A 25742-nucleotide genomic window follows, 5' to 3' on the forward strand; every position below is an offset into this window, starting at 1 on the left:
CTCGAACGCTTCCCGGAGCCTCTGGGTCGCCTCCGACACCACCCGGTCCTGGGTCGCTTCTCTCCTCTCCTCCACGCAGCGAGAGGGTGGAGAGAGGCGAGAGCAGCGCAATCCATTGGCAAATGAGGCGAGGCAGCATCGTCGGGTTTGGCGAGGGGGAAATCAGACACACATAACCACCCAGTTATACATCAGTTTGTGAGCGGTTGTTTAATGCCTTCGTCCCCCTCCACCCCCACCCCCAGACAGGAGAGGAGCGACAGCAGCCAGCCAGCTCCCTATAAAGCTGAAAATGTGCTACAGCCAGGCGTTGTAAATCAAATGTTCAGTATTTTTCCGATAGGGGAAGAAATGAACAAAACATAGGACTCCGGCAGCTTTGAATAAACACTATTAAAGGATTACGTTATTATTGATTAAGGCACTTTGGAGACCTTTTTACAATGTTTCTGCGCCACTCAGAATTCGCCCACACTAGAATTTCATTTTTAGTCTCAAAATTAAGCTTTGTCAACCGAGAACGACCCATTTCCCAAAACCTTAGCAGCTACCTTGAATAGTGGTCCTCATACTTCGGATGTTTTACCTGTACTACTTAACCTCGCGTTTCGTTAGTCTGAGGCGTTGGTTAATGCCAGCAAGGCACATTCACCCGTTTGTGAGTTAATCATTCGCTCTGATCAGAAGGCATATCAGCAAGTTATCAATGCAAAGGCTGTTTTTTCTGGTCGAATTTGTGGGAAATTTCCCTCAGTGGAACAAAAGTGGATTAAATAAACTATTTGAAGCCAAGTCCCAGATTGTTACCTGCTTCATTAGTTGTGTTAGCTTCCCTGCATATGAACTTTCCCCAGTTTCGAAACGCATGTGCAATGTTTATGGAATCGTTGTACTCCAGAAGTGAAATGCAAGGTGCCTTCGTCGTAGGAACCGTGTTGAATTTAATGGCCAATTAATGGATATCAGGTCCTTTTTTTGCAAACGCTTACAATTTCCATTCCTGTGGATGAAAAATAATGTATTTGATCCTAGCTCCGGCGCAGTGTGTTTTTCACACGCCGTTTGTGTTGTGGTATGACTTTCCAATAAAACCAAGCACGAGATGTTATCCAGGCTTCATGCTTGATGCTGACACTTGCAGTGCTCAATATTGCGTTTGCACCAGCCTTCAAGCTGTAGAGGCCTTACTGTACCCAGGCCAGATATATGGAACAATCTAATGCAGACTATTACACCAAGGACTTGTCATGAATTGTACACAAGAAAAAAATGATGAATGTAAATGGTTGGTTTAATTGTCAGAGGCTGTTAGAGATACTTTTCCTGTTGGGATACACATGCCCTGGTTAATTTCTGTTCATCTCGTTTCCCAGGGAACCTGGTGGTGTTATCTGTGAGTTGCCAGCCCAGTCCTGTAAGAAAAAGCAAACGAAATGGGCTGTTCATTGACGCAAATGAAAATCTGGTGTTTGTTGTCTTTCTTTCAATCCGGCTTTAGGGGGGGTTGGGAATCTAATTTTAATTCAATCTGCCAATATGTTTCCATTTCTAGTAATTGCATTGATCAGGAAGTAATTTACAGGATGAAACTGCGCGAGCTCCTCTCAATATTTCCCGGTGATCGGATTTAAAGGGTCGGCGGGTATTAAAGTCTTGGTGACCAATTCGTGAAATCATTATTTAAATAGGACTGAGGGAAGTCAAGGAGTCACCATTACCCTGAGTTTGGAAGGTGAATATGTTACCCTTAAGCAGGGGAAAGAGTTGTACATTTTACCCCACATTTAGACAAATCAATCCAAAAAAAAATCCACACACTTGTACTTGTACAGCATTGTGGATTAGTATCTTTATAGTGGTAACTGGGGAGACCAGGAATTGGCTGAAAGGATAACGAGGGGTTAAAGTGAGCGACCTGTGACAAATTATATTAACTCTTCCGCGAGGCATTCGGAGTTTCATTTAGTTACTTCTCTACAGTGGCAACAACGTCCCACCAGGCTGTGTAATAACATGTTGAGATAAGCAGGAATGTGAAAAGGCTAACTTTGTGTTTCCTCAAAAACATATATCGGCCAATATCGCTGTGCTTTTTTTAAAAAAAATCTCACATTCCAGGCAAAATGATCAGGGAGACCTCGAACAAAGTTATAAATGCCAGACCAGAGAAAATAAATAACAGTTCTGATAGTAAATTTGAGGGCATTTTACTTGAAGAACCACATTTTAAAAACACAATCAGGTATGAAGAAAAAAAATGGCTCATCTTCAAGATTAGCAAACAAAAGATTATCCAAACCAACCACGATGCATTAATCTAAGTATATGATGAAGCCGGGTCGTATTTCGAGGGAGAAGAGTGTTTTTGTTGATGGTTCTGAAGGTACTGGGGAACTCTGAGCGAACCAGTTGGACAATTACTGATTGGGGAGTGATCCAAACTATCCTTAAAATACTGCTGACCTTGCATTTATTTGAACGCCCTCAAACAAAAATAGTTTAAAAACAAGGGCGATGCTAAAATTGAAATTAATGAAATACAGTAGGAGTTACACATTTTTTTTTTAACCGGCATCCAATTTGCTTTAAAGGTTATTTTCACTCAGTCTCTTGTGTAAGGTTTGCTCTGAGACTAAGTGTTTACCTTTGCAACTGTGTAGAACAATTTAAGCCATACAGATCTCAATTGGTACCTTCTCCGGCGTTAAAAGCATTTGATGTGCGAATTCAAAAGTCAAAGGAAGGCAAATTTAATTTTGTGTTCAACTTTTCTTTCAGAACAGATTCATTAACTAAAGGACCCATTATATGATTATAAAGCATTATTTAATGTGTGTGTGGTGAGGGGAGAATAATAAAGACCCATATTTTCATTAGTGCGATCCCAGGAGGCGAGCCCAGGAAAGCCTCATGGGCGTGTTGTTGTTTTTCATTAGTACATAGCAATTCTGCTGACAATAGTTATCTAATCCAATTCCTAGTGTATCTCCTCGGTTTCCCGAAGCATTTAAAGATTGGGTCGTGGCGGTGTAATAAGTAAAATGTAATTGATAAGTAGAACGTAGTTCAGCAAAATGTAATTACACGGATTGATATTAATGCATCCATTCTGTTGCAGGACCCAGCCTAGATTTGGACTGTAAAATGACTCAGAGAGTCTCTCGAAATCAAGGTCGATTTCTATTTCTGTATTGACGTCGTTCGGCTTTTACACGATGCGGACTGGGGCGCGACCATGTGCACTTTACGAACGTCCAATTCAATTCGCCACTCTGATCCTGTTCAGTGCTTCTTCCCCGAAATCGATCAGTTGCATGTGAAGTGAGTGCAAGAAATGAATGAATGAATGAATGCATTCTGGTATTCATGCAAATAAGCTTGAGATCCTGTGACCAGCCAACACTCGGAACCCTGCCAATTAAAGTCTGTTGGTAAAGTTGTAAGGATATTAAACATTCAATATAAAAGGGCCAAATCTGAAATCGTGTTTTGGCCAGGGTTCACCAAAAGCCTGTGACTGCTCATCAAGGCTCTGCCCGGCTATTCACAGCCTCGGTGCCCAGTTGGACTCGGCTGAGGCGGCTCACTGCCACCCCAACATCATCGCCTCCCTCCAGCTCTAATTCAGGCCTGCCTCCACTGAAAGCCTTATCCATGTTCGTTACCTACCTTGTAGGCTTCTCCAACGCGCTCCTAGTCACCCTCCCAAAATGCAGCCTCTTACCTCCTTTCCTGAAACTGCAGCTTGGACAGAACTCCAGGCCATCCTGCCTTGCAATTCGAGCTCCACTCAATGAGCCCATTCGCCCTGACCAAGGCGGGCTCCCTGCTACTTCAAGCATTACATTTAAAATACTCATTGTACTCTCACCCCATCCTCCATTAGCCTAGCATCTCCTGGCCACGTGCTCTGATTTTACCTTTTTTGAATCCTCTCTCCTGCACCACGGCCGGCAGAACTTGCAGCTATCCTGGTCCTACTTCCTCGCCAAACTCCCTCTCCTCCCTGAAACAAAAACAGAAAATGCTAGAAAAATCAGCAGGTCTAACAGCATTTCCACAGATGCTGTTGGACTTGCTTGAGATTTTCCAGCATTTTCTGTTTTCGTTTCAGATTTCCAGCATCCAACACAGTATCTTGCTTTTACCCCTCTCCTCTCTACTTCCTTCTGAAAAAGCTGTCTTTATACCAACCTCTGCTATCCTTCTCCCATTCTCCAAAGCCCCATTGCCTCTGCACTTCACCATTAAAGATCATCTCAGAACTAATAATTCCAACTAAGGTTCTGGCTACCCTGTCCACCTCTCCCACCGTTTACTCCCTTGTCTATTCCTATTTACCTTTTACTCACCCCATTTCCACCCCCTTAAAGTGGATTGGGGCATTTTCTATGCTGAAGGCATTAGATAAATATCATTTGTTTCTTCCGATTTGTTTAGGATTCTCGGAAAAAAAGAACTCCATGCTTCAAATGGTTTCGTTCAACAAACATTTTAATGTCCACCCTTTGAGGCTAATTGGCAGTTAATCTATTCCACAAGTGTTTTAAAGTAGGCATCTTCAACCTAACATGCAGCATTCAAATGTCAGGGCCACATCCTATTGATTAAACTGTACAGGAAAGCAAAGGTATTTAAAAACAAAATATTTCTTCTGAAAATAGCTCCTTTTGTATTTGACATGAATTTTGTCTAAGCCTACTACACTCTATTCAGACACATGCTGTGCTTTTCCATATTTAAGCTATTAACTGGTGCTGTCCTGTACATTTAACAATTATAATTTCCATTAGCATCAATGTGTTTAGAAAGCAATATGAAAATATTTTAAATGCATGTCACATATTTCTTTTCAATTATATTAAGTACAAAAATGAAATGTAATTCAATTCACACATTAAGGAGTGCAATGATATCATGGAATTTCATTGGCAGGAGGGTGAGATGAAATTCTGTTCCTCTAGTATTCTAAGCTTACAAAAAATATGTTCCTATATTGTATTCTTAGAATTTCTTGGTAGTATAACAGAATAATCTGAAAATAAACCATAGTTTTAAAACTAAAGAAATTAAACTGCTTTAGCATTTCCTGAATCAGCCTTGTTTGTCGCCATCTCCAAATTGATCCTTTTAACCAAGCTTTTGGTCACCCCTCAGCCCCCATAGTTCCATAGCCCTTTCCTTATCTATGTTTTTTTTCCTTCCACCACCATTCATGTCCCCAACTCCAACAACCATAAAACACCTGAAAGTGTTTTCTACATTAATGCATAATATAAACACGTCATCTGACATACTAACTTCATAGAGACATCTTTTATCAACTTAAGCTGCTGAAATGATTTCCCCCACAAACATTTGAAGGTTGGTGTCAAGTGAAACTTCCCTTGCCAAAAATGATAGAAAATCAGCTTTTTATTCCAGCATTTTGATGTTTTGAAAATGCAATTAAAATGTGCAAAAAACACTTTCATTGAATTTTACCACATTAATACCTACCGCGACAAATTTAAGACATCAGCTTTCTGATTTACCTGTGATCTACTGGCAGCACAGCTTACCTATCACATCAGGAAATTATTTTCGTTTAGACGAAAATAATCCACATCCTCAATCCAAAAAGTAGCAAAATCATTGTCTCAGTTACTCTTCACTTGTTGAAAGGTTTCAATTTAGATCAAATAGACAAATTCAGGTCATTTTGGAATAAAACAAAAAAGAGTGCAACAGAAAGGTAATAGTGACAACTGACGAGGTGAAGGAATGTAGGCGGGAATGTGTTAAACAGCAGACTACAGTCAGTTAGAAAATACCCTGAATCTTAAAAGATATCACAAATAAACAGCCAACAGTCTCATTACGAACAATGATCAAATGACAGCTTCTTTGATTCTGGCGCATTCTGTAATCGAGCACAGAATTGTATTCACCCGTCAAAAACGCACAACAGAAATTCATATTGAAATTATTAGCTTATTTTGCGGAAACTTTGTTGCAATTTGAAGAAATATTGTGGAAATTGAACAATGATGATTGTACTTTTATACAGTAATAAATAACATTTGGAGCTCCAGTCAACACTCACTGGGATGCTGAGTGTGATTGTGCATTGCCGGAGGCAACCTGGGTAAAAACTCATCCTGTTGAAAATTTAATGAAAAAGTTCTGGAATTTCAAAATGGGAGTTTTAATTTTGTACTCTACTTTTTCATCAAAATTACTGACAGGCGAAATTTCACCTTCCTCTCTCTCTCTCTCTCTCTCTCTCCAAAATAGGTCCACAGACATTATTTAACATATTTATGGTATTGGAGTAGATCATAATTTGTGTTATCTAACTTTCCATTTTGAGTCAAAGAATACTAAAAAAAAAGGATTCTCAGTACAGAATTGTGGATTAAATGGTAAAACAGCTTACAGTGAAAGGGGAAAGCAAAAAGTTTGAAAGGATTTAAATCCACAATGAAAATTTAGACAAATACAAAGTGGAATTTAATCCTCAATATTCTGTACAAGCTGCATCTTAATTGTTTCCAGATTCAGGTTTAAAATACCCTGAGCAAGGAGGATGAACTACATTCATAAAGCAACTTAGAAGAGATTGGAGTACTGAATCACAAGTATAGGATTTGAGGTTTCATCGTTGTCAATCAATATAAGGAATCAAACACTTGTTCAAATCCTAATTTAATAAGTGAAGTATTAAGTTCTATTCAACATTGAAACAGCAATTTATAAGGACAAATATTATTAAACCCACTCAAAAAGTGAAAAAAAAACTGAAGAGATCATTTTTGATAACACTGTCTGAAGGAACTGAATGAGTTGTGGACATTTAATGTCAGCTTTCATTCTTAGTGTAAACCAGGTTTAGCATTTTAAATAAAACTTTTCTTACACAAACTAAATATAGTATATTCTGAACTAGCTTGCTCAGTTACTAACGCTCTTGCCTGAATCAGCAAATTGTGAGTCAAGCCTCCCTACAGGCTTTTAGCTCAGGGTATACAGTACTGAGGAAGTGCTGTACTATCAAAGGAGTTGAGACATTTGACCTACGCTCCACCATTCAAGTTGGTGTGAAAACAACATTCAAAGAAGTGCAGGAGGTTCTCCCAATGTTTTGTCCAACACTATCAAAAACAAATGATCTGGTCATTGATTCATTTGATGCAGGTGGACTTTTCTTTATGCTTAGATTGGTTACTGCATGTGTCTACATAAGAATGACTGGACTTCAAAAAGTAATTTACTAGTTGTAAAGCACTGAAGAAGTGATAAGGTGCTACATAAATGCAAGTTCTTCCTTTTCCCTGTGTTACTGCTAGGACCTCAGAATAGTGTAGTATTGGGGGCATGGAATTTTCATACTGTGCCTGCTTGAACTGTGGAAAAAAAAAAACACAAGCAGTTCAAATGGAGTGCACATTTAGCAATATAAGACCCGTGTGAAGTAGAGGCAGTGGGGCAATGATAAATTAACAAAAAATGCCTACTGGCATCACATTAAATCTCATTACCTTACAGTGGATTCTTCCATAGCATTATTTATTTTACTGGATAATCCAGTGCCCCACTTTACAGTCTGTAATTTGAACACATGTTCTGACTACATTTACCCATTCCCCTAAAACCAACTCAATGTAATGAAAAGACATTTTTATAAAAATAAAAAAAAATGCTTTTGGTTTATGATATTTGTATGAATCTAGTTCTTAACTATTTACTAATTATTGGTTATTAATTGGGTAATGCTAATTAAACATTTCCCAGGCTACCAAACATGTTTGGTTCCAAATAAATCAGGTGATCAAAAAGTGAAACATTTCAAAATATCTTAGGATTAAAAGTACTGTAACTTTCAGGGAATGGAAGTTAAGTGCAATGAAATCACAGATTTAACTTTACACACTGTAGTCTTAAAGGTCCATTTCCATATGCGAGGTCAGTAGCAACTTTTCAACATTAAACCTCCAACAAAAACGCTAGTTAAAAATCTTTCTTCTGTGTCACTGACTAAAAGGTACACATTTCTAGCAGTTTCAGTAAGAAATTTTATCCCTGCAGGGGAGAAAGTTGAAATCAGTTCTGCAATTTCAAGTTTTCTTTTTGTTGTCATGGATAATTCAACCTTTTCCAATAAAATTATTGCATTACATAGCAGCAATTAAATCCAGTACTCAGTCACACTGCTGGCACGAATAGCAGCAGCACCAGGAATGTTCACCGAAATTCTGGTTTCAGTCTCCAAATTCCGTCCCCGGATGCATTTCGGTGGAAAGTGCACAAGTTCCTGAGGAGTTCTCGGAAAACAGCCGTCTGTGCAGTTGATAACTTGGACTGGAACTCCTGTAATATCTCAGCAGTCGTGGCTTGCCCGTCGCTGTTAGCCTGGAACGCAATGAAGTTCCGCATTTCCACCAACAGGTCGTCGTGCTCAGTTGGAACAGGAGGGGGCGCCGCGGCCGCCGCCGCCGGCTCGGAGCTCTCGTCACTTTCAAGCCTTTGGAACAAAGTTAAGTGATTCCTCGCTCGCATTTTGGCGAGCAGCGAGGAAGAGGATGGAAGCATACGACTCGCCTCCTCTTCCTTTGCAACACCGCTGAAATGGGACCTGGCAACCTTGTCCTTTTCAATGACAGCAGCATCCTAAGTGGAAAAAGTAAATCAAAATAGTAGATCTCGTTCAAATAATTCACGGCCCACTTAGGTCATTAAAGAAAGACACTACGCAGTGCAAAACATACAAGCTAAGAAAGCAAAAAAAGTGAAATCTTCCTCAAACCTTGCAGCAGCTATCACAAAAAGTTAAAGGGGTGAGTCACATTTCTGATATAAAACATGAAGTTGATGCATAACCATTTACTTCTAGTGACTCACTACAAGACTTAATTCAAAAGTTATCCAAAAAATATTGTAACTGTAGTAGTAAAAGGTGCAGCTCACATTACTCTGATTACAAGGCCTCCAGCATGGTAAGTGTATCAGCAACATCCAGCTGCCCAACGTTTAATGCTGTTGAAATGTTACGTATAACACAGCAAAATACAAAATGGTCACTTTAAATGAATATTCTGTTTCTAATAGCGAAATCAGAATTTAAATTGTACCAATACTGCTTGGTGAAGTTACGCTAGCTCCTTCAAGCTGCTAATTTGCAGATATCTCAGCACACTACTTGCTTGAACTAAGGTTAGTTCAAGTACCTTTTATTATACAAACTCTCTAGGTTGAATTACAAGCTCAAGTATGTTTATTCAATAGCCACACACCACTTCGCATCATTGCTGAATACAGTGACCACTTAACCTACTGATAATCAGCTGTGCAAAAAGACCCTGAAAGTTATGGGCCAAAGAAAACAAAAAGTTGCAGCATAAGTTACACTAACTAATTATCCACCTATTTTATCAGCCACTTAATGGAAGCAACATTCTTTCTTAACACTTCAATACAGATTAGGCATGGACATCAAATTTCTACATCTTTAGTAGACCTAAAGTGAGATGCTTCTGTTCCTCTCAGTATAGAAATCATTTAAATTTAACCTATGGCTAAATCACCTATGCTTTTCAAATATGAATTTAAAGCTTGTTTGGTCCAATATCAGTAACGCTTTATCTTATCAAAGGTGGCTGTATCAATGTAAAGTGCCAAGGCGTGCCACGTAAAGGTTTAAGGAATAGAGGCCAAATCAAGAAATAAAGGGCGGGGAAGGAGGGAAAGAATAATGTTTTTGAGGCTCAAGTGATTCTGATGATGGATAGGATGCGAGGTGTCAAATTCAACTTCACAACTGAACAGAACAAATGGTCTTAGATGTCAGTGTCTTGGAGGTTAATTTGCTTTCTTTCATTGCATAGTTGACAACCAAAGTCTGACTGAGGCTGGTTGCCAATATTGTTCGTCCAGGAAAGGATAGAGGCTAGTCTACTAATAGGAGGGTAAGGGAATAACTTTTGCCCCTTCCTCTGATCTTTAGCAGAATCTTTAGGATAAAGTAGAACAGTGCAAAGCAAAGAAATGCTTGTAGAAGATACTTAAAATGCTTCTTTTACTTTTTATTATGCTACCTTAACAGTGTTTTATTTGTGATCTTTTTTAACCAGGACAGTGATTTTTCTACGTTAACTAATTTTACAGTATTATGACATTACAAATTTCATTTCATGTGTTACTATGAACCCAATGTCAATAAAAACCCTGAATATACTAAGCTACTGCCAGCAATAGTTAGGTAGGGTGGCTACTCAAATCCTAACAACAACTATCAATTGCACAGTGGGACAATGAACACTGGTTAAAGTGACTGTTATAAATTACTTGAGTTTCACATTACCTCAATCTTCAATTAATTAACAGCCCAGTAATATCTTGCAAGCATTCTATTATTCTATATTATTAAGCAATTAGTCAAAATCATGTCAACTATACCTTGCATTTTTCTGGAGTGGATTTGGAAGAAGGGCTGCTAGTTGGAAGCAGTGGGTTTTTCTTCTGACCAAATCTCAGCCTTAGACATGAGAAAACGGTGTAAGATTTTGAACTTTCAACATACATTTTTCAAAATGGTAACTTATATAATGCTCACACAGTATGTTACTAGTTTTCCTTTGAATCCATCACATTACTTTTCCTGTTCATATAAACATTGTTTACATAGGGATATTCCACTCTGCTTTAAATTCCATAAGTCCACTCAACTTAATCAAATTGGTACTGAAGTTACATGAAAAAGTAATTAACATATAAGGAGGAAATAGGTAACCGAGAGGGTCAGATGGTTACAGGTTTTTTCCATTTTATGTCCAAGCTGACATAAAGGAATATTAAAAGGTAAACATCACAATTAATCAAGGCTGTTTATTAAAGTAGATTTCAATGTTGCCTCTCAAAATCAGCATCAAAAATGCCTATGATGTCAATGGAACCAAATACTGATCCAATCTCTCTCAGCCTTGCACATTTAATTAATACATCACAAATTAGGCTAGAGATCATTCTGTAACATGTGAAGTACTTGTCTTGCATCCTGCATGCATTAAAAATGGTTTGGTACAATACTAAACTGGAGACAAGAATTTGATTTGTGGAGTTTTTCCTGCAGACACACCTTAGTTGTACTTTGAGGCTAAATCCATGAATTGTTATTTTGCACTGTGGTAACATTCGTTACTTTAGTTATTGTGTTTTAAAATATTTCTCTGCAACAAAGATGGAAGAGCTGGTGGATAAGTAAAATCTTGAAAGTACTGTTCATGTGCATTAATTAGAGGTTTAATATATTGTTTCTGCCATTTTACTACGCAGAACAAAAATAAAAAATGAAGAAAATGTAGTTTACAAGTTAAGCAGGTATCAGTAAAAGTGGCCATGAAGATTTTGAATTGTCAGAAAAATGCAAAATGTTCACTAGTGCCTTTTAGTTAAGGAAATGTGCCATTCTTATCCGATCAGGCCTGCTTGGGACTCTAGTTCCACACAAACATGGTTAACTCTTTAACTGCCCTCTGAAGTTGCCTAAGAAGTCACTGAGTTGTATTAAACTACTTTCAAGAAGACCCACCATCGCCTTCCCAAGATAACTAGGGGTAGACAATAAATGCTGGTGTTGCCAGTAACACCCACCTTCTGAGAACAAATCATTCTAAATTAAAAAACAAGCTAGACTAAAACAAAAACTAAATAAACTTCTTTTGTAAAAATAATGCTCCTGCTAATATCGTACTTTATACCAGCTGATGTTCCTGGCAGCTGACTGCCGCTCCTGGATGGCGCACCAGAGGCACCTAGCCAATGCTGTCTTGAGGCCTTCAGTGCTTTCAAAGCCTCCTGAGCAACTCGATTAGCTTCTGCTTCAACTAATACATAATCAGGACTGGATGACTCCATAATGACATCATGCTTCATCACACTGTGGATTCCTTTATGAATCAGAAAATAAAACCAAATCAACTGTGTCATTTGCACAATGGCTACCAACATTACTGCATTTATGTTGTGAATTAAGCTGGACTGTCCCCTGCTAATTATGACTTTTTATCCTCCCACTATTATTAACATCTAATACATGAATTAAATGCTGTAAATGATAGAAGTAAAGATGGAATTAAGGTGTATCATAATACAAATCAACCAACATCAGATTCATAATAATGCACTAATAATTTGCTCTCCCGCTCAATTATATTTGTAAAATTTAACCACAGTGCTAAGTAGCATATTTACTTATCTAACAGTGAGCCTACTAAAGCTACTTGGAACATCTGATTCACTGTTATCATGTGATGGAAACCTTAAGAAACTGGAACTTGTTTTATTATAACACCAAAATTCATCTTATAAGCATGTAAATGGACGAACAGATTTACCAGATTTTTTGAAGAGCTTTTCCAGCACATAATCGTCACTCTGCCTGCAGACTTCCTTTTCCTTTTGTTCCTCCTCACTGTCCCTCCTTTTCATTTTCTGCCTTTTCACCAAGTGAGGAATACGCTCGCCTTCAAATTTTGCATCTCTGTTGCGTTTGTGTTTTCTGTGTTTGTGCTTATCTTTATGCCTGTTGACTGAAAGAGCATCACTCTGCACAACCTCTGTTGTTTGATGTTTTGTTTTAGACTGGTGTTTATGACAAAGTTTATGACTCTTGCCAGTTTCAACCAAGGCAGTGCCAGCTGTGTTTTGCGATGTTTCTGAATTCAGAGTACAGTGTTTGCTGTCCTCATCCAGTACAGTTTGTCCTAGTCCGTGCTCATGATCAGATAGTCCAGCTTTATTGATGGATATAGAGGTTATTGATGTTTTAAATTCTGCACTATTAGAATTGCTGTCAGCTTCCTTATGCACAGAATTGGCAGGCTGACCACTGCCCAAGTTAATATTCAAGCCATGATATTCTGTCTCTGAACTCTTTGGAGATTCCTCATCTTTCATTCCTTGGTTTACCTGAGTAACAGTTTCACCACTGCCAAAAACATTGCTCTCTTTCACTTCATTTTGTGAGTGAACAGAAAAACTTCCTGGCTGTTTTTTCTCCGAATAGCACTGGGAAGGCAAATGAGGTGGTAATTTGATATGCTTGCTGGCATCTTGGTTTGATGGCAAGACGTTTCTCTTCCATGGAGAACCTGAGATTTTCCCAGTTTTCTTTCTGTGAGTGGTAGGCACATGAACATCTGAACCTGTGCCTAACCGAGAACAAACATATATTGAGATTTGCACTAGTCCGAGCCTATGTGATTACATTTCAAAACTGATCATTTGCTGTAAAATGATTAAAAGAACACAATTTAATTACAAGCACATCTTTCCTCAGCAAACTGCGAGAATCCTGCTAACAATTTCTGTCATATAAAATTGGCTGCTGGGGTCACCCTGTTTCCTTAAATATCAGGTTGTTTGGTTCCCTTTCAATTACCCACCATTCCTCCCATTAAACATGTCGATTCAGCCTATTATCCGCCAGCTCTTGGAGCAAATTAACAAGTCACAACTTGAGAGTTAACACTATCCATGCCAATCCTCAGTAGTAGCACTCTCACCTTTGAGCCAGAAGGTTATGGGTTCAAGTCCCATTCCAGAATATCGAGCGCAAAACATGGACAGACGCTGCAGTGCGGTACTGAGGGATAGTTGCACTGTCGGAGGTGCCGGCTTTCAGATAACACATTAAACCTACATTCCGTCCGCCCTCCCAAGTGCACATAAAAGACCCCATGGCGCTATTCAAAGAAGAGCAGGGGAGTTCCCCTCCAGTATCCAGGCCAATATTTATCCCTCAACAAGCACCTAAAAGAAATTTATTTGGCCATTATCACGTTTTGATTTGTAGGAGCTTCCTGTCCGCAAATAGGCTACCATGTTTCCTACATTACAACAGTGACTACCCTTCAAAAGTACTACTTTGGTTGTTAAGTGCTTTGGGACACTGTGAGGTTATGAAAGACACTGTTTAAATGCAAAGTCTTTCACTCTTTCTTTAATTGTGGATTCATCAAGCACATTCTTCTCTAAAGAAATAAGATGAGGGACACCAAGTGTGGTGAATTACAATCCGGGTGCTCCACTTCTTAATGCATTGTGTTCTGCTCGTAAACTTTAAATAGGGCAATACCTGCAAAAATTGCACTTGTTTCTGTTTCCTGAGAGCCATCGAGGCTGCTTAACGTGAAAAGCTCAGTGAGATCATTAGATTTGAAAAACCGTCTCTGCTTTGGGTCTTTCAATACTCGATTAGTCAGGAACTGCTTGAAAATTTGCCTATAATGAAGTGAGAATTACATAATTCAAGAAACCACATACGAAAAGATTTACAACTTCCTCTAATTAATTTAGCAATAAAAAAAAATTAAAATCACATGCCTCCTTAGTTATCTTCGGAACCGTATAGCTCCAGAACAAACATGCATTTTAAATGTATTCACATAACCTTTCCACAACTCTTACACAATTGTGAATTTATTACATTTCGAAACTTTCATCTCCCAATGCTGATTTATTAATCTAAGATAAAAATGGTTAAATATGTAGAATATTACTAAATAATTACATGCAGGAAGCCTCAATTTTTCCCATGGTTTCACAAAAAGTCATCACGTATTCGTCTACCACCAATTTAATACGGCCTTTTCTATAAACATTATGCTTTAAATCATATTGTGGTTGGGGAGGGGGAGATGGTGGGGGAGGGATGGTGGTGCTCCAGCAGGTGTTCATTTTTCCCATTATTTAGCATGAGAACTAAGGGGTTCTGCTAAGAAACGTAATTTAAATAGGACAAATGTGTTAATAGTGGGCTTTGTGAAAACAAATCACTGTAACAGCACCATCAGTACATAGGGTCCAACGTTACTCAATGGTTTACTTTTCATTAATTTCACAAACTAAACTTTTCTGCACTTAGTTGTAATTTTGGTTTATTTTACAAGAAGGGAATCAAACTGCAGAGTGCAAATAATGAAGGATGGTTGCCGGAAACCAGAAATATAGAACATGTACAGCTGGCAACTGAAAGAGAAACACAGGTTAATGTTTCAATTGGGATTCTCAATCAAAACTTTTAGTGAAAGGGGAATGGCAGGTACAGTGGGCAAATACATTGGCCGTTCATGTCTGGGACCTGGGTTCATATAAAATTTCTTCTTCCTGCTGTTTTGAAGGGTGATAAGTTAAAAGTGTTAAGCCAGGCTTAATTTGGTTGCTTGTGAGCATGAACTTACAATTCAAAACCACTCCTAACTTAACGTTCATTGGTAATGTTGCTCAGAAACACTATAGCATGGCAGATATAGAATATGAGAAACTATTACTCTCACAATAGGGGCTGTTCTTCTGAGGCTGGACTCAAGTTCTCTGGTAACCCAATAGAAGGTTCCTGAAAGGTGAAGAGTTCCAGTCCCCAGCTACAACATCTCTTATCTTTTAGGATTGTTTGTAGGGATCCCAACTGAAATATTAATCTGCCCTTCTCTTTCGGAACAGGTTTACTTGCCGAACATTTTCAGTGTTTTCTCATTTCATTTGCATGTGTTTCTCTATTCATGTTTCTCTTTTATATCTCCAAATGGATGAATGCAGAAAAATGAAATTGTATTTATAACTGAAGAGTACTCAGTGGGGGTGGGGGGGGAGGATTGAGAGTCAATGTCTTAGTGGTCGCCCAGTGTGAAATTAAAATGTTCCTGCTTGCTAAACCATTAAAAATAAAACAAAATGTATCCTGGGCTAATGTACAATGTTGGCAACATCAACTGACAGTTTACAAAGTTTAACATGACACGACAAGTCACAAAGCCATTCCCAGTTTTGGGCAGACCTGTGGTAGATCTTTTCTTCAATCGATCCGGCTGTCAGTAACCTGTAAATAGTAACTTGCTTCTTTTGGCCTATCCTCCAGGCACGCTCTCGGGCCTAAAACAATGAGCATTTAGTGATTATTACCCACCAGTTTCGCCACCGCTGAGCAAAGCACTTCAGAATCAAATGCCAAACATGGAAAGGGCAAGCGCAATTCATTTCTTTAAACAGCTACAGTTCCAAGTTATACATTTTTTTTATTGCTGAAACGGTGAGCATTTATTACAGGGAAACATTCTACAAGTAGGGCAAAGGTTTAGTCACATTATAGTTTAGTAAAAATTTGTTACAGCCCCACCTGCACAAAGCAGTCATATTGCTAGAATTCCAGCAGTTTTTAATTAAGTTTTCTACAAGCTTTATACTCGCTGTAATTGCTGACAGCTGAACAACCATATTGCTACACCCAGCCACATGTGAATCGGCCGAACTTGTAGGCAACATTTTATTTCAGGATACCCTTAACGACAGCGCAAAGTGAGCTGTTTAGTGTCAGCATTGGGTCAGACATTTCAAAGCAATTCAGATTATTTCAACATGTACTGTTCTTTCTCAGGCATGAAATCTCTCACATTCTCTGTCCCAACCAGAACAATTTAAAACAGCATCGCCACCAGAGTACATGAGGTAATAAAATGCACAGATTGCAGGTTTTAGCTGCTCTCAATGTAACACACTCAGCTTGCACTTATGAATATACATAATTGCTTAATAACTGCTCTAAATGCACATGCATGTATGTGGTGTTATGTTGAGTACCGATGAGAGATGAAAGCACTGTAATGATTCAATGCTGTTTGCATTGACACAAAGTGAAAAGGGCCCACCTGTGTGTCAGTGCTCGGGTTCCAGTCAGGGTCGTAGATAATAACTCGGTTTGCTCCTGTCAAGTTAACTCCCAAACCACCAACTCTAGTGGTAAGGAGGAAGACAAATATAGAGGAATTCTATAACATGAGAACAGATTTTTGTTTTTAAAAAATTGTTTTTCAAAAAAAATGGCATTTTTTTTTGCATAGAAAAACAAATGCAAACTTGGCAAGCACTAACAAAAATGCAATAATGCAGCACAGGAATAAGCATGAGCAATTTTAAAACAAGTTTTTACCTCATTGTATCTAGAAATGAGCGGCTGTCTAGAACCTACTGCAGTTGTTCCATCCATTTTAAAATAAGAATAGCCTAGATTTCGTATAAACACCTCCAAGATGTCCAACATCTAGTAAACAAAGGGAAAGAAGTATGTTTATCGGGTTCGTGGATGTATAATCTTTATGCACGTATATATCCATCTCTAGAAAACAAATTAACATTATCCACATTTTTAATATAGTATCTGCTCCAAGCCATATACATTGAGAGCAGAATAAAAATGCATTATTTGAAACAGGGATACATTACATTGTAATGACAGAGAAATGTAAATATGCAACAAGATGGTCTTTAATTTTAGGCCTGCTTTTGTTCTAAACCCAAATGAAATGATAAGAATCTGAATATTGATCAGTTAAATCACAGCTGAAAATGTGCCAAAACTCATTTTAAGCAGCATTACCTGGCATTCTGTCAATTCTTACACTGCTACATGTGCAAGATCTTTGGCTAATATTTAAAATACATCCAAGTCCTGGCATATGAAATGTGAATATATTTTATTTTAAAGAATCTATAAAAGATACAGTTTGCACATAAACTCAGCACCAAAAAGTGGGGGAAAAAGGATTAATTTCAGTTATGAGTTGGAGAGTTAAGAGAGGGATTAGATTTTAAAATAGAATCAAAACAATTAGTACAATAAATGCCTGACGTCTTGCTTTTGTGAAGAGGTGTTAATAAGTGAGTTTGTTTTGCATTATATAATTGGCAAAACATCTTAGTATGTCTGCTGAACATGCTAACCTGTCGGGATTGAGAAAAAAGCAGTACACGATGTCCTTGTTTGTACCACAGTTTTAGCAAGGCATCGACCACGATCATCTTTCCAGACCGCTTCCAATACCCAAAGTGCTCTTCTTCAGTCAGCTGCTCGTCAGGTACCCCCTTCAGAATCTTGGGGCCACCGGAAAACAGGTCAGGGTGATTGCAGATCTTTCTGAGGGCTATCAGGCCAGAGAATACCTATAATTAGGTGGGTGGGGGATGGGAAGGGGAAAGAGACTAATCAATGTCTTGACTGTTTGTTCTACTATCCAAACATTAATGTGTCTACGTAAGAACATTAAGAACTTGTGCGCAAGGGGCCTCTGCACACAACATTGGACCGTGTGAGTAGGTGGATGTAGTCTGTTTGGACTACACATGTGTCCAGTACTGATAATAAGCAGCTTCTACATCACAGCACTGAATGGGGTTCCTTAATTATTATCAAACACTTGAAGCTCCATTCTTTGTAAGCACTCACGGATTCATATTAAAGTTAAAGACGAGCCTGTCATTGCTTCTGCAGTACACAAAAGAGGAAGTTCCCTATCCTTAACCCCTCCCCTCCCCTCCCTGAAGTCAGAGCAGGCTTCCTTATTGAATATATAATAGCAGCAATACCAGACCTGCATTTCTCTGTTGAGAATCTGATAGACTTCCTTGGAATCTATAAACTTTTGGTAGACTTCACGTTGTTCTTCTGTTAAGCGACAAAACAGGACCTACAATAAAAGTTTCAGAGTCAGTTTTCTTTACAGTGCTCATTAGGATAACCCGGTCACTTGGGGTTAATGCTTTTGTACAAAAGGCTCCATGACTAAAAGGTTACTTTAATTTCTTCATTCAATAAATGAAGTGTTGACAGGCAATATGCTGTTCAGTTCAAAACTTAATAGAATATTAACATTAGCAGTAAACTGACAGATTCAAGAACAGTCTAAAGACAAGCGACATAAATTCAGAACCAAGTGCGACACCACAAGCTTCTTTATGCTCAATGAAAAATGAATTGTATGACTGGTGACTTTCAAATCAAACAGAAATGCCCTGCTGATCAGACAACTTAATGCCAAACCACTTAGATCACATTCATCAATCTGAATGCCTCTTTGTCCTTGTTTAACCAACAAGATTCACAAACAAAATTAATTCAGATCAGTGTGTAACTAACATAACACAAGGTGTGGATTTTGGATCAGGTTTGCAGTCGCTAGTTCCCTTTTTGTTTTGTGGTCCCGCCCACTCCTAAAAGGTTTATTTTCCCTGAGTCCGCATTTATGAAAAAGCCGGCAGACAGTGTACTAGCAATGGTTTCTATTGTCATAGCTTTACTTTTCTATTTTTTTTTGGCTAGGCATGAATAAAATGCTAACGTTAAATTGTGAATGGCAGGTGACAAGCATGATTCCAATTTAGCTGTGGTGACTGTCATCTTAATTCCAGATCACTGAGATGTGCGGATGTATACCGTTAGATGAAGAACAAACCAAAGAGCAGAAGGAAAACCCAAGAGCAATGCATGGAGCAACTTCATGAGATCCTGTACATTTCCACTGGGTCATCAATCCCCCCCCCATAAATCCAGAATACATTAAGCACACAGGCATAATAATAGCTCCTGCAATAGGTACTAACAATAGACCACGAAAGGCCAGGAATGGGGAGGAGTAGGATCCAAACCCCAAGGAAATTTTTTTGGCTCAACTGGTCAGTATACCACCCTCCATGATGCAAGGATTAAGATAGCACAAGGGCACCTCACAGGTATCAGCTGCACGTTGCAAGCATATGATCTAAAAGCCTATTCATTGACCAATCAAAGGGATATTAACCTGTAGACCTTGAAAATTCTGTGGATCCACTACAAAAGAAGTAAGAGCAATCCTTTCAATCGCCTGGTATATTATCCTCCAATACAAAGACACGCAGGGGCTGGTTTACTCAGTTTATATTATCTACGCACCTGCCAACACTCTTCTGGGACCACAGAATATTACCCATGAAGCTTTACAAGCACAAAGCAAATCTGGTGGAGTTTCAACTTTAGCAAACTGCAGTTAGCAATATGAAGCAGAACAGATGTCCTCCCATTCATTCTTTGAAATATTAATGTTTCAGTTCTGCCCCAAGCTCTCTCTCAGGGCCAAGGCTTACTTGATAGCAAAATTGACAAAAAGGTGGAGCCTTCCTTTGTCTCTGTAGAAGAGGGAGAAAAGAGAGGAAAGTGCTGCACTGCCATCAAACGAAAAGCATTCTGTTTGGAAATTTTCAAAATAATGCATTCTTCTGATGCTTTCAAAGAACATTACCAATCGCAAGGTAAAATTCCTGCTGTAGCTGGTAATATACTTGGACTTTCTCCCCCACCCACTTTCTGATTTATTCTTGGGACGTGGGCATCACTGGCAAGGCCAATGTTTATTGCCTGTCCCTTGTTGCCCAGAGAAGGTGGCGATATGACAGAGGGACTTGCCAAGCCACTTCAGAGGTGAGTTAAGGGTAAATCAAGTTAAGTTGGCAGGTCCTTGCCCAAAGGGCATTAATGACCCAGCTGGATTTTTATGACAATCCAACGGTTCTTACTGAAACCAGCTCTTTCAAATTATTTTTGAAACTGAATTTATATTCTAAAATTTCCAGGGTAGGATTTGAACTCATTCTCTGGATTACTAGTCTAGGCCCCTGAATTATTAGCTGAACGGGAACGCACAATGGGCTTCAGGAAGTATTTATGTCTTTTTATGAAGTGATGATGAATGTTATATCTACAGTATAATGCAACAGCATTACTGAATGAAGTATCGTGCATTATTGATGAACACTCTACTTTCTGATTAGTTCAGTCTTTAGCTTCTGCTTTTATGCTAATCACTAGTTGCTCTTTGCAGCAAACAACTTTGCTGGGATACATTATTGCCAATTCTTAAAAAACATATCCAAAAAAAAGACGACACTAATCTTACCATTTGCTAGTTGTGCGCGCAGTGTGTTTGACATGGAAATACACGATAGGCTGCTAATTAAAGAATAATTCCCAATTACAAAAATGAGCCATTAAAGTTATTGGAATAAAATTAAAAACAATGCACTTCCTCTTTAATTCAACTATAACTTATACAGGTAATTAAAAATTCACAGGGCACAATTTTAAAAGCACAATCAGCATCTGTGCTCGCAGATGTGGAATGCTCTTGTTTTTGTGGTAGGACTGAAATCTTCTGTTATTTTGCATTCATTTCCCCTGCTGTGCTTTATGATGGCATTTAAATATTTAATGTAGCTACTGTCACACCAAGCTCAGGGAGAGAAGGACCCAATGAAGTTCTGGAGGTCATTCCTCCTAAATATTTTGGTCATCTGTGTTTTAAGCAAACCAGCCATCATCTGGGACTCTTGTTGCACTGTGAAACAACAGTACTTTCAAATTGGATTAGCTGTTAACTTTTAAAATTAAGATGGTGCAGCAATTAATACTATACCCCCAAAAGTGATGCAAAAATAATCAACTTATTAATTCTGAAATCTCAATAACTCAGTGGGTAATTGCATACATAAATTGTGGCAGTGTCAACAAATCAGCAAGATCCCAGGTGCATTCCCTGTACGGTGCTGTCAAATAATCTGAACCAATGCAATAACTGGCACAATAATTGGCCAGCACCCCCTGCTAAGAGCAGGAAATTTCCGTTTCCAGGCAATGGGGTAGGGCATTGCAATGGGATAGGAATGCAGAGTGCCCTCATTATGCTACAATATGACACTACTTGGATTACTGAACTAGGGATGGCCCGGCTGAAATTTATTTCTAGCCATTAAAAACCCCCAAGTTTTACTCACCTGTTCATTCTTGTCTGGTAGTGCCAGATTCATTTTTACATCTGCTTTTATTCGTCGCAGCAAATAAGGATTTATGGTGTCCCGTAAAACACAAGCACACTTATAGGCAGTTTGCACCTGAGAACATTTCAGAGTAACTTTTAGAAGGGTACATATGTAGGTCGAATAATAATAAACCAGCGGGGACACATTTACAAAGAGTAGTTAAAGCAAAAATGTGCTTTGAGAAAATCTAACTCACCACTTAACAGAGACCTTAGAAATAATATATAAGTAAGTTCATTTTAAAAACACATTATGAAGACATTTTATCGGGCACAGCAAGAGTAACACATTTAGTGTCAAACCGGTCTCTTGTATGTTTATTTAGCCAAATTAAATCGAGAAATAATGCACGTCTGGTAATTAATACTGCAATATTAACTCATATTAACTATAATAATCTTCCAGCAGTACTGATTCTTCTAGTGGCAAATGTGGCTTTTATGTTTAATTCTTAATGATACCAGTGCTCCGTTTTACTAATGTTTGGATCTATGTATAATGGCTTAGACTCAACAATATAGTTCAGAGCTCTCAGGAGGACACGAAATGGAAGTTTTATTAGCTGCGCAAGCCTTACCCTCAGGGAAATAGCCCTTTCATCATGGTACGTTATCTTTGTGTCTAATCCTATATTAGCCCAAATGCCATTTATCACTAATCTGAGTGGTCTAAGGATCAAAAGGAAACCTGCAGGAGGCCTGCAAGATGCTACACAATACAAAATGATTAGTGCCTATTTGCCACTACATAAGTAGGCTTAAGGAAGAGAAAAGATCATGGCACAAACAGAAGGCTGTTTTTAGTTTAAAGAACATATGGCAAAGTAATGGATCAGTTGTATGAAAAGGGTAGGTATTAAAATACACGATTGAAACACCTACTCAATTAACATAAACAAGACTTCTATTACTCAAACAAAATCTAATATCGCAAAATAAAATACAACATTAATGTAAGTAAATTAATTATTATGCTGGCGAGGTTAAAAGAAAAAAGCTGCACATTCTGAACAACAGCATTTAAACACTTCCTGTAATGGAAAGAAAACTCGTATAGTCAGCATTTCAGAAAAGAGACTCTTTAGCAGCCATGAACCGCCATATTGCTGTGGGGCAGTAAAGGCACCATTCTTGCTATTTCTCCCCTTGTTTCCAATTTGATAGTGATATTTTTACCTTTGTTTCTATCTTTTCCTTTTTCTTTTTGAAGCCTCAACTTCCACTTTTCTGTCATCTTCTTTCCATTAATATCGTAAAGATTAAGGCCAGGATTTTACATTGGTTGGGCAGGCTTGGCGGGGGTTGCCCGCGATCAGCTCCGCATTACGATTTCACGCGGGTGGGCCAATTAAGGCCGGCCCAGCGTGGATCGCGAGCGGTGCACTACCTGTGCGGGCAGGGGGAAGGAGGAGGGAGAGTCGGGTCCAGCACGTATTAGAGTGCTTCAATCTCCCTGAGGCAGCTCCGTGCCTCAGGGAGATTGAAGCGCTTTTAAAAAAAAATGATTAAAGACACTAAAAATTTAATGAAACATGTCCCCTCATGTGACTGTGTCACATGAGATGGGACATGTTTTTAAATGTCAAAAGAAAGTTTTTATTTAACTTGCAACAGCTTTAAGAAGTTGATGAGGTTTCCTAAAAAATGTAAAGGCCGCTTGGCCTTTTCGCTTGCCTGCCAACCGCTAGGTTGGATGGGTAGTGTAAATTTGAAGTTAGTTCGTTCGTTAATGGCCTTAATAGGCCTTTCAATTATTGGCGGGCGCGCAGCTGACTCCGGCGCACACCTGTCAAATGAGATATCGCGAGACAGCGTGATGACATTGGGGCACACGCCCGGCGTCATATTACACTCGTGTGGCGGGCACGCGCCTGCATGCCGAATGTAAAATTCTGCCCTAAAAGTGTGAATGGTGGAAATCTAAAGCAGAACAGGTTGCAACAACATCGCAAGATGGCCAGCATCTGAAATACCAAAAACCATGAAGTCGGTGTACACTTTTTATTCATTATTTTGTATGGAAAGCATCATTTTCTCTGTCTCATACCTGAACAGGTGAGGCATTTTGATAGCCTCCCATTGTGATAGGGACAGAAAACTGTTCCATAAAGACTTGCAATGTTCCTAGCTTTCCTGGAAAGACAAAGTCAAATAAGGACCAGAGCTCCTTCAGGTTATTCTGCATCGGTGAGCCAGACAGGATAATGCGATGTGGAGTGCGGAACTGCAAAGCGAATCAAAAAAAATTATGAAATTGCAGCGTTTCTTCAAAGTGCCCTCAAGCCTTCTAAGTACTACCCCAACATTCTTTTCCAAAATATTCAAACTTTTCTGCATTACACTACATTTATAAACTTTACCAGATTTGCCACACAGACTGGAATGAGTATCCATAATCCCATAATATCCGGCAAAAAAAGCTTCTAAACAGAGGAAAATGCGCAACACAACTGCCTCCTCTCCCCACCATCACCACCCCCAGCCCCTCCCTGAACACTGGAAATATAGCGATGTTGTACGAAGGGTTTCAAATGGGGCAGTTTTTACACTGAAACCCGAGCAATAAATTTTTGTTGTGGTCTCAATATTGGGCTACATCTCTGTACCCAATTGAGTGAGAGTTGATCTATGGGTTGAATTCTGGAATGCTCTAACCCAATGCACTGCGGATACTTAGTCGCTGAGCATATTCAATACTGAAATTGATAGATTCTTGGGCACTAAGGGAATTAAGGGATCTGGGGATACTGTGGGAAAGTGGAGTTAATGTGGAAGTTCAGCCATGTTCTCACTGAAAGACAGAGCATGTTCAAGGGGCAGTATGCTTCACTCCTGCTCCATTTCACTCGAAGGGCAAGTTCCTAAAGATGTGTGCCAACCCAACACTGGTATTACAGGTGCTATTTTTCTTTTCAAAAGAAACTTGTTGCTGTTGGGTTGCTTTGCTGCTTAAAACTCTCTATCAACTAATAAAATTGATAGCATTGCGGTATAAAAATACATTTTAATTTTTGCTACTCTTAGTGCTGTTAATGCACACTACTTGCCTAAGTGCAAGATCATTGTAAAACTCTCATTAAATAAATCTCTTTAATTATTTATCTACATTAAAAGCTCTTATGATTCAATAAAGCAGTGCCAAAATTAAGTTCACAAAGATACTTTTAAGAAAGAAATATATCCGATCGTTCAAATAATGGTATGCAAGAAGATTTATCCATTTGCAAACAACGATTTAGAATGGATCTCACCACCTTTTAAACATCAAACTATTATGAAAAGTTGTGGTTACTTTTAGCATGCATTAATTTTTTCCTATCAGTTTAATTGGTCTCTTTGTAAATGTTTCTTTATGCAGGTAATTAGCACACAGGAAGAGTCTAGGGGCTACTGGCTAGAAAGGCAATAAATCTTTCTGAAATTAAACAGAAACAAAATACTGTGGATCCTGGAAATCTGACGAAACCAGTTCTGATGAAGGATTATCGACCCGGAATTCTAACTCTGCTTCTCTCTCTACAGATGCTGCCTGACTTACTGGCCAGAATTTTTCCCTCGTCAGGCGGGCTCGGTTGGGAAGCCGACCACCGCCCACGATCGGCTCCGCACTGCGATTTCACAGGCCTGGCCTGCGTGGATCGCGAGCGGCAGCACTAAGCGCTGCCTTTGCGGGGGGGGTGGGGTGGGGGGGGGAAGAGCGGGCCTGGCACGCAGTTCGTGCTTGCGCGCAAAAGAGCGCTCCAATGTCCCTGAGTCACGGAGCTGCCTCAGGGAGACTGATGCGCTTTTTAAAAAAATTAATAAAGACTATAAAAATTTAATGAAACATGTCCCCTCATGTGACTGTGTCAAATTTTTAAATTCAAAATAAGTTTTTTATTTAAATTGTATTAGCTTTAGGAAACCTCATCCTGCTCATGGATGAGGTTTTCTAAATAACGTAAAGGTCGCTTTGCTTTTTCGCCTGCCTGCCAACCGTAAGGTTGGACAGACAGCGCAAATTTCCAGTTAATTACCTTGTTATTGGCCTTAATAGGCCTTTCAATTAATGGTGGCCACGCAGCCGACTCCGGCGCACGCCCGCTG

General features: G+C 39.0%; 1 protein-coding gene across 2 annotated transcripts in view; it reads right to left on the minus strand.

The window, feature by feature from the left end:
• Positions 1 to 5397: 5397 nt before the first annotated feature.
• ercc6 (excision repair cross-complementation group 6) overlaps positions 5398 to 25742 on the minus strand; it is a 50764-nt gene continuing 30419 nt past the window's right edge. For both annotated transcript variants that reach the window (XM_078530739.1, XM_078530738.1), the window contains 12 exons: positions 23704 to 23880; positions 21613 to 21729; positions 18402 to 18497; positions 17755 to 17973; positions 16964 to 17074; positions 16683 to 16802; positions 15815 to 15909; positions 14114 to 14259; positions 12372 to 13187; positions 11729 to 11924; positions 10435 to 10513; positions 5398 to 8649 (listed from right to left, as the gene is read on the minus strand). In XM_078530739.1, the coding sequence (XP_078386865.1) occupies positions 8224 to 8649; positions 10435 to 10513; positions 11729 to 11924; positions 12372 to 13187; positions 14114 to 14259; positions 15815 to 15909; positions 16683 to 16802; positions 16964 to 17074; positions 17755 to 17973; positions 18402 to 18497; positions 21613 to 21729; positions 23704 to 23880 (2598 nt within the window). In that variant the 3' untranslated portion in view covers positions 5398 to 8223. The remainder of the gene's footprint in view (positions 8650 to 10434; positions 10514 to 11728; positions 11925 to 12371; positions 13188 to 14113; positions 14260 to 15814; positions 15910 to 16682; positions 16803 to 16963; positions 17075 to 17754; positions 17974 to 18401; positions 18498 to 21612; positions 21730 to 23703; positions 23881 to 25742) is intronic.

The sequence above is a fragment of the Cetorhinus maximus genome, chromosome 27, assembly GCF_964194155.1.
Source record: "Cetorhinus maximus chromosome 27, sCetMax3.hap1.1, whole genome shotgun sequence".
In the NCBI taxonomy this organism is placed as follows: Eukaryota; Metazoa; Chordata; class Chondrichthyes; order Lamniformes; family Cetorhinidae; genus Cetorhinus; species Cetorhinus maximus.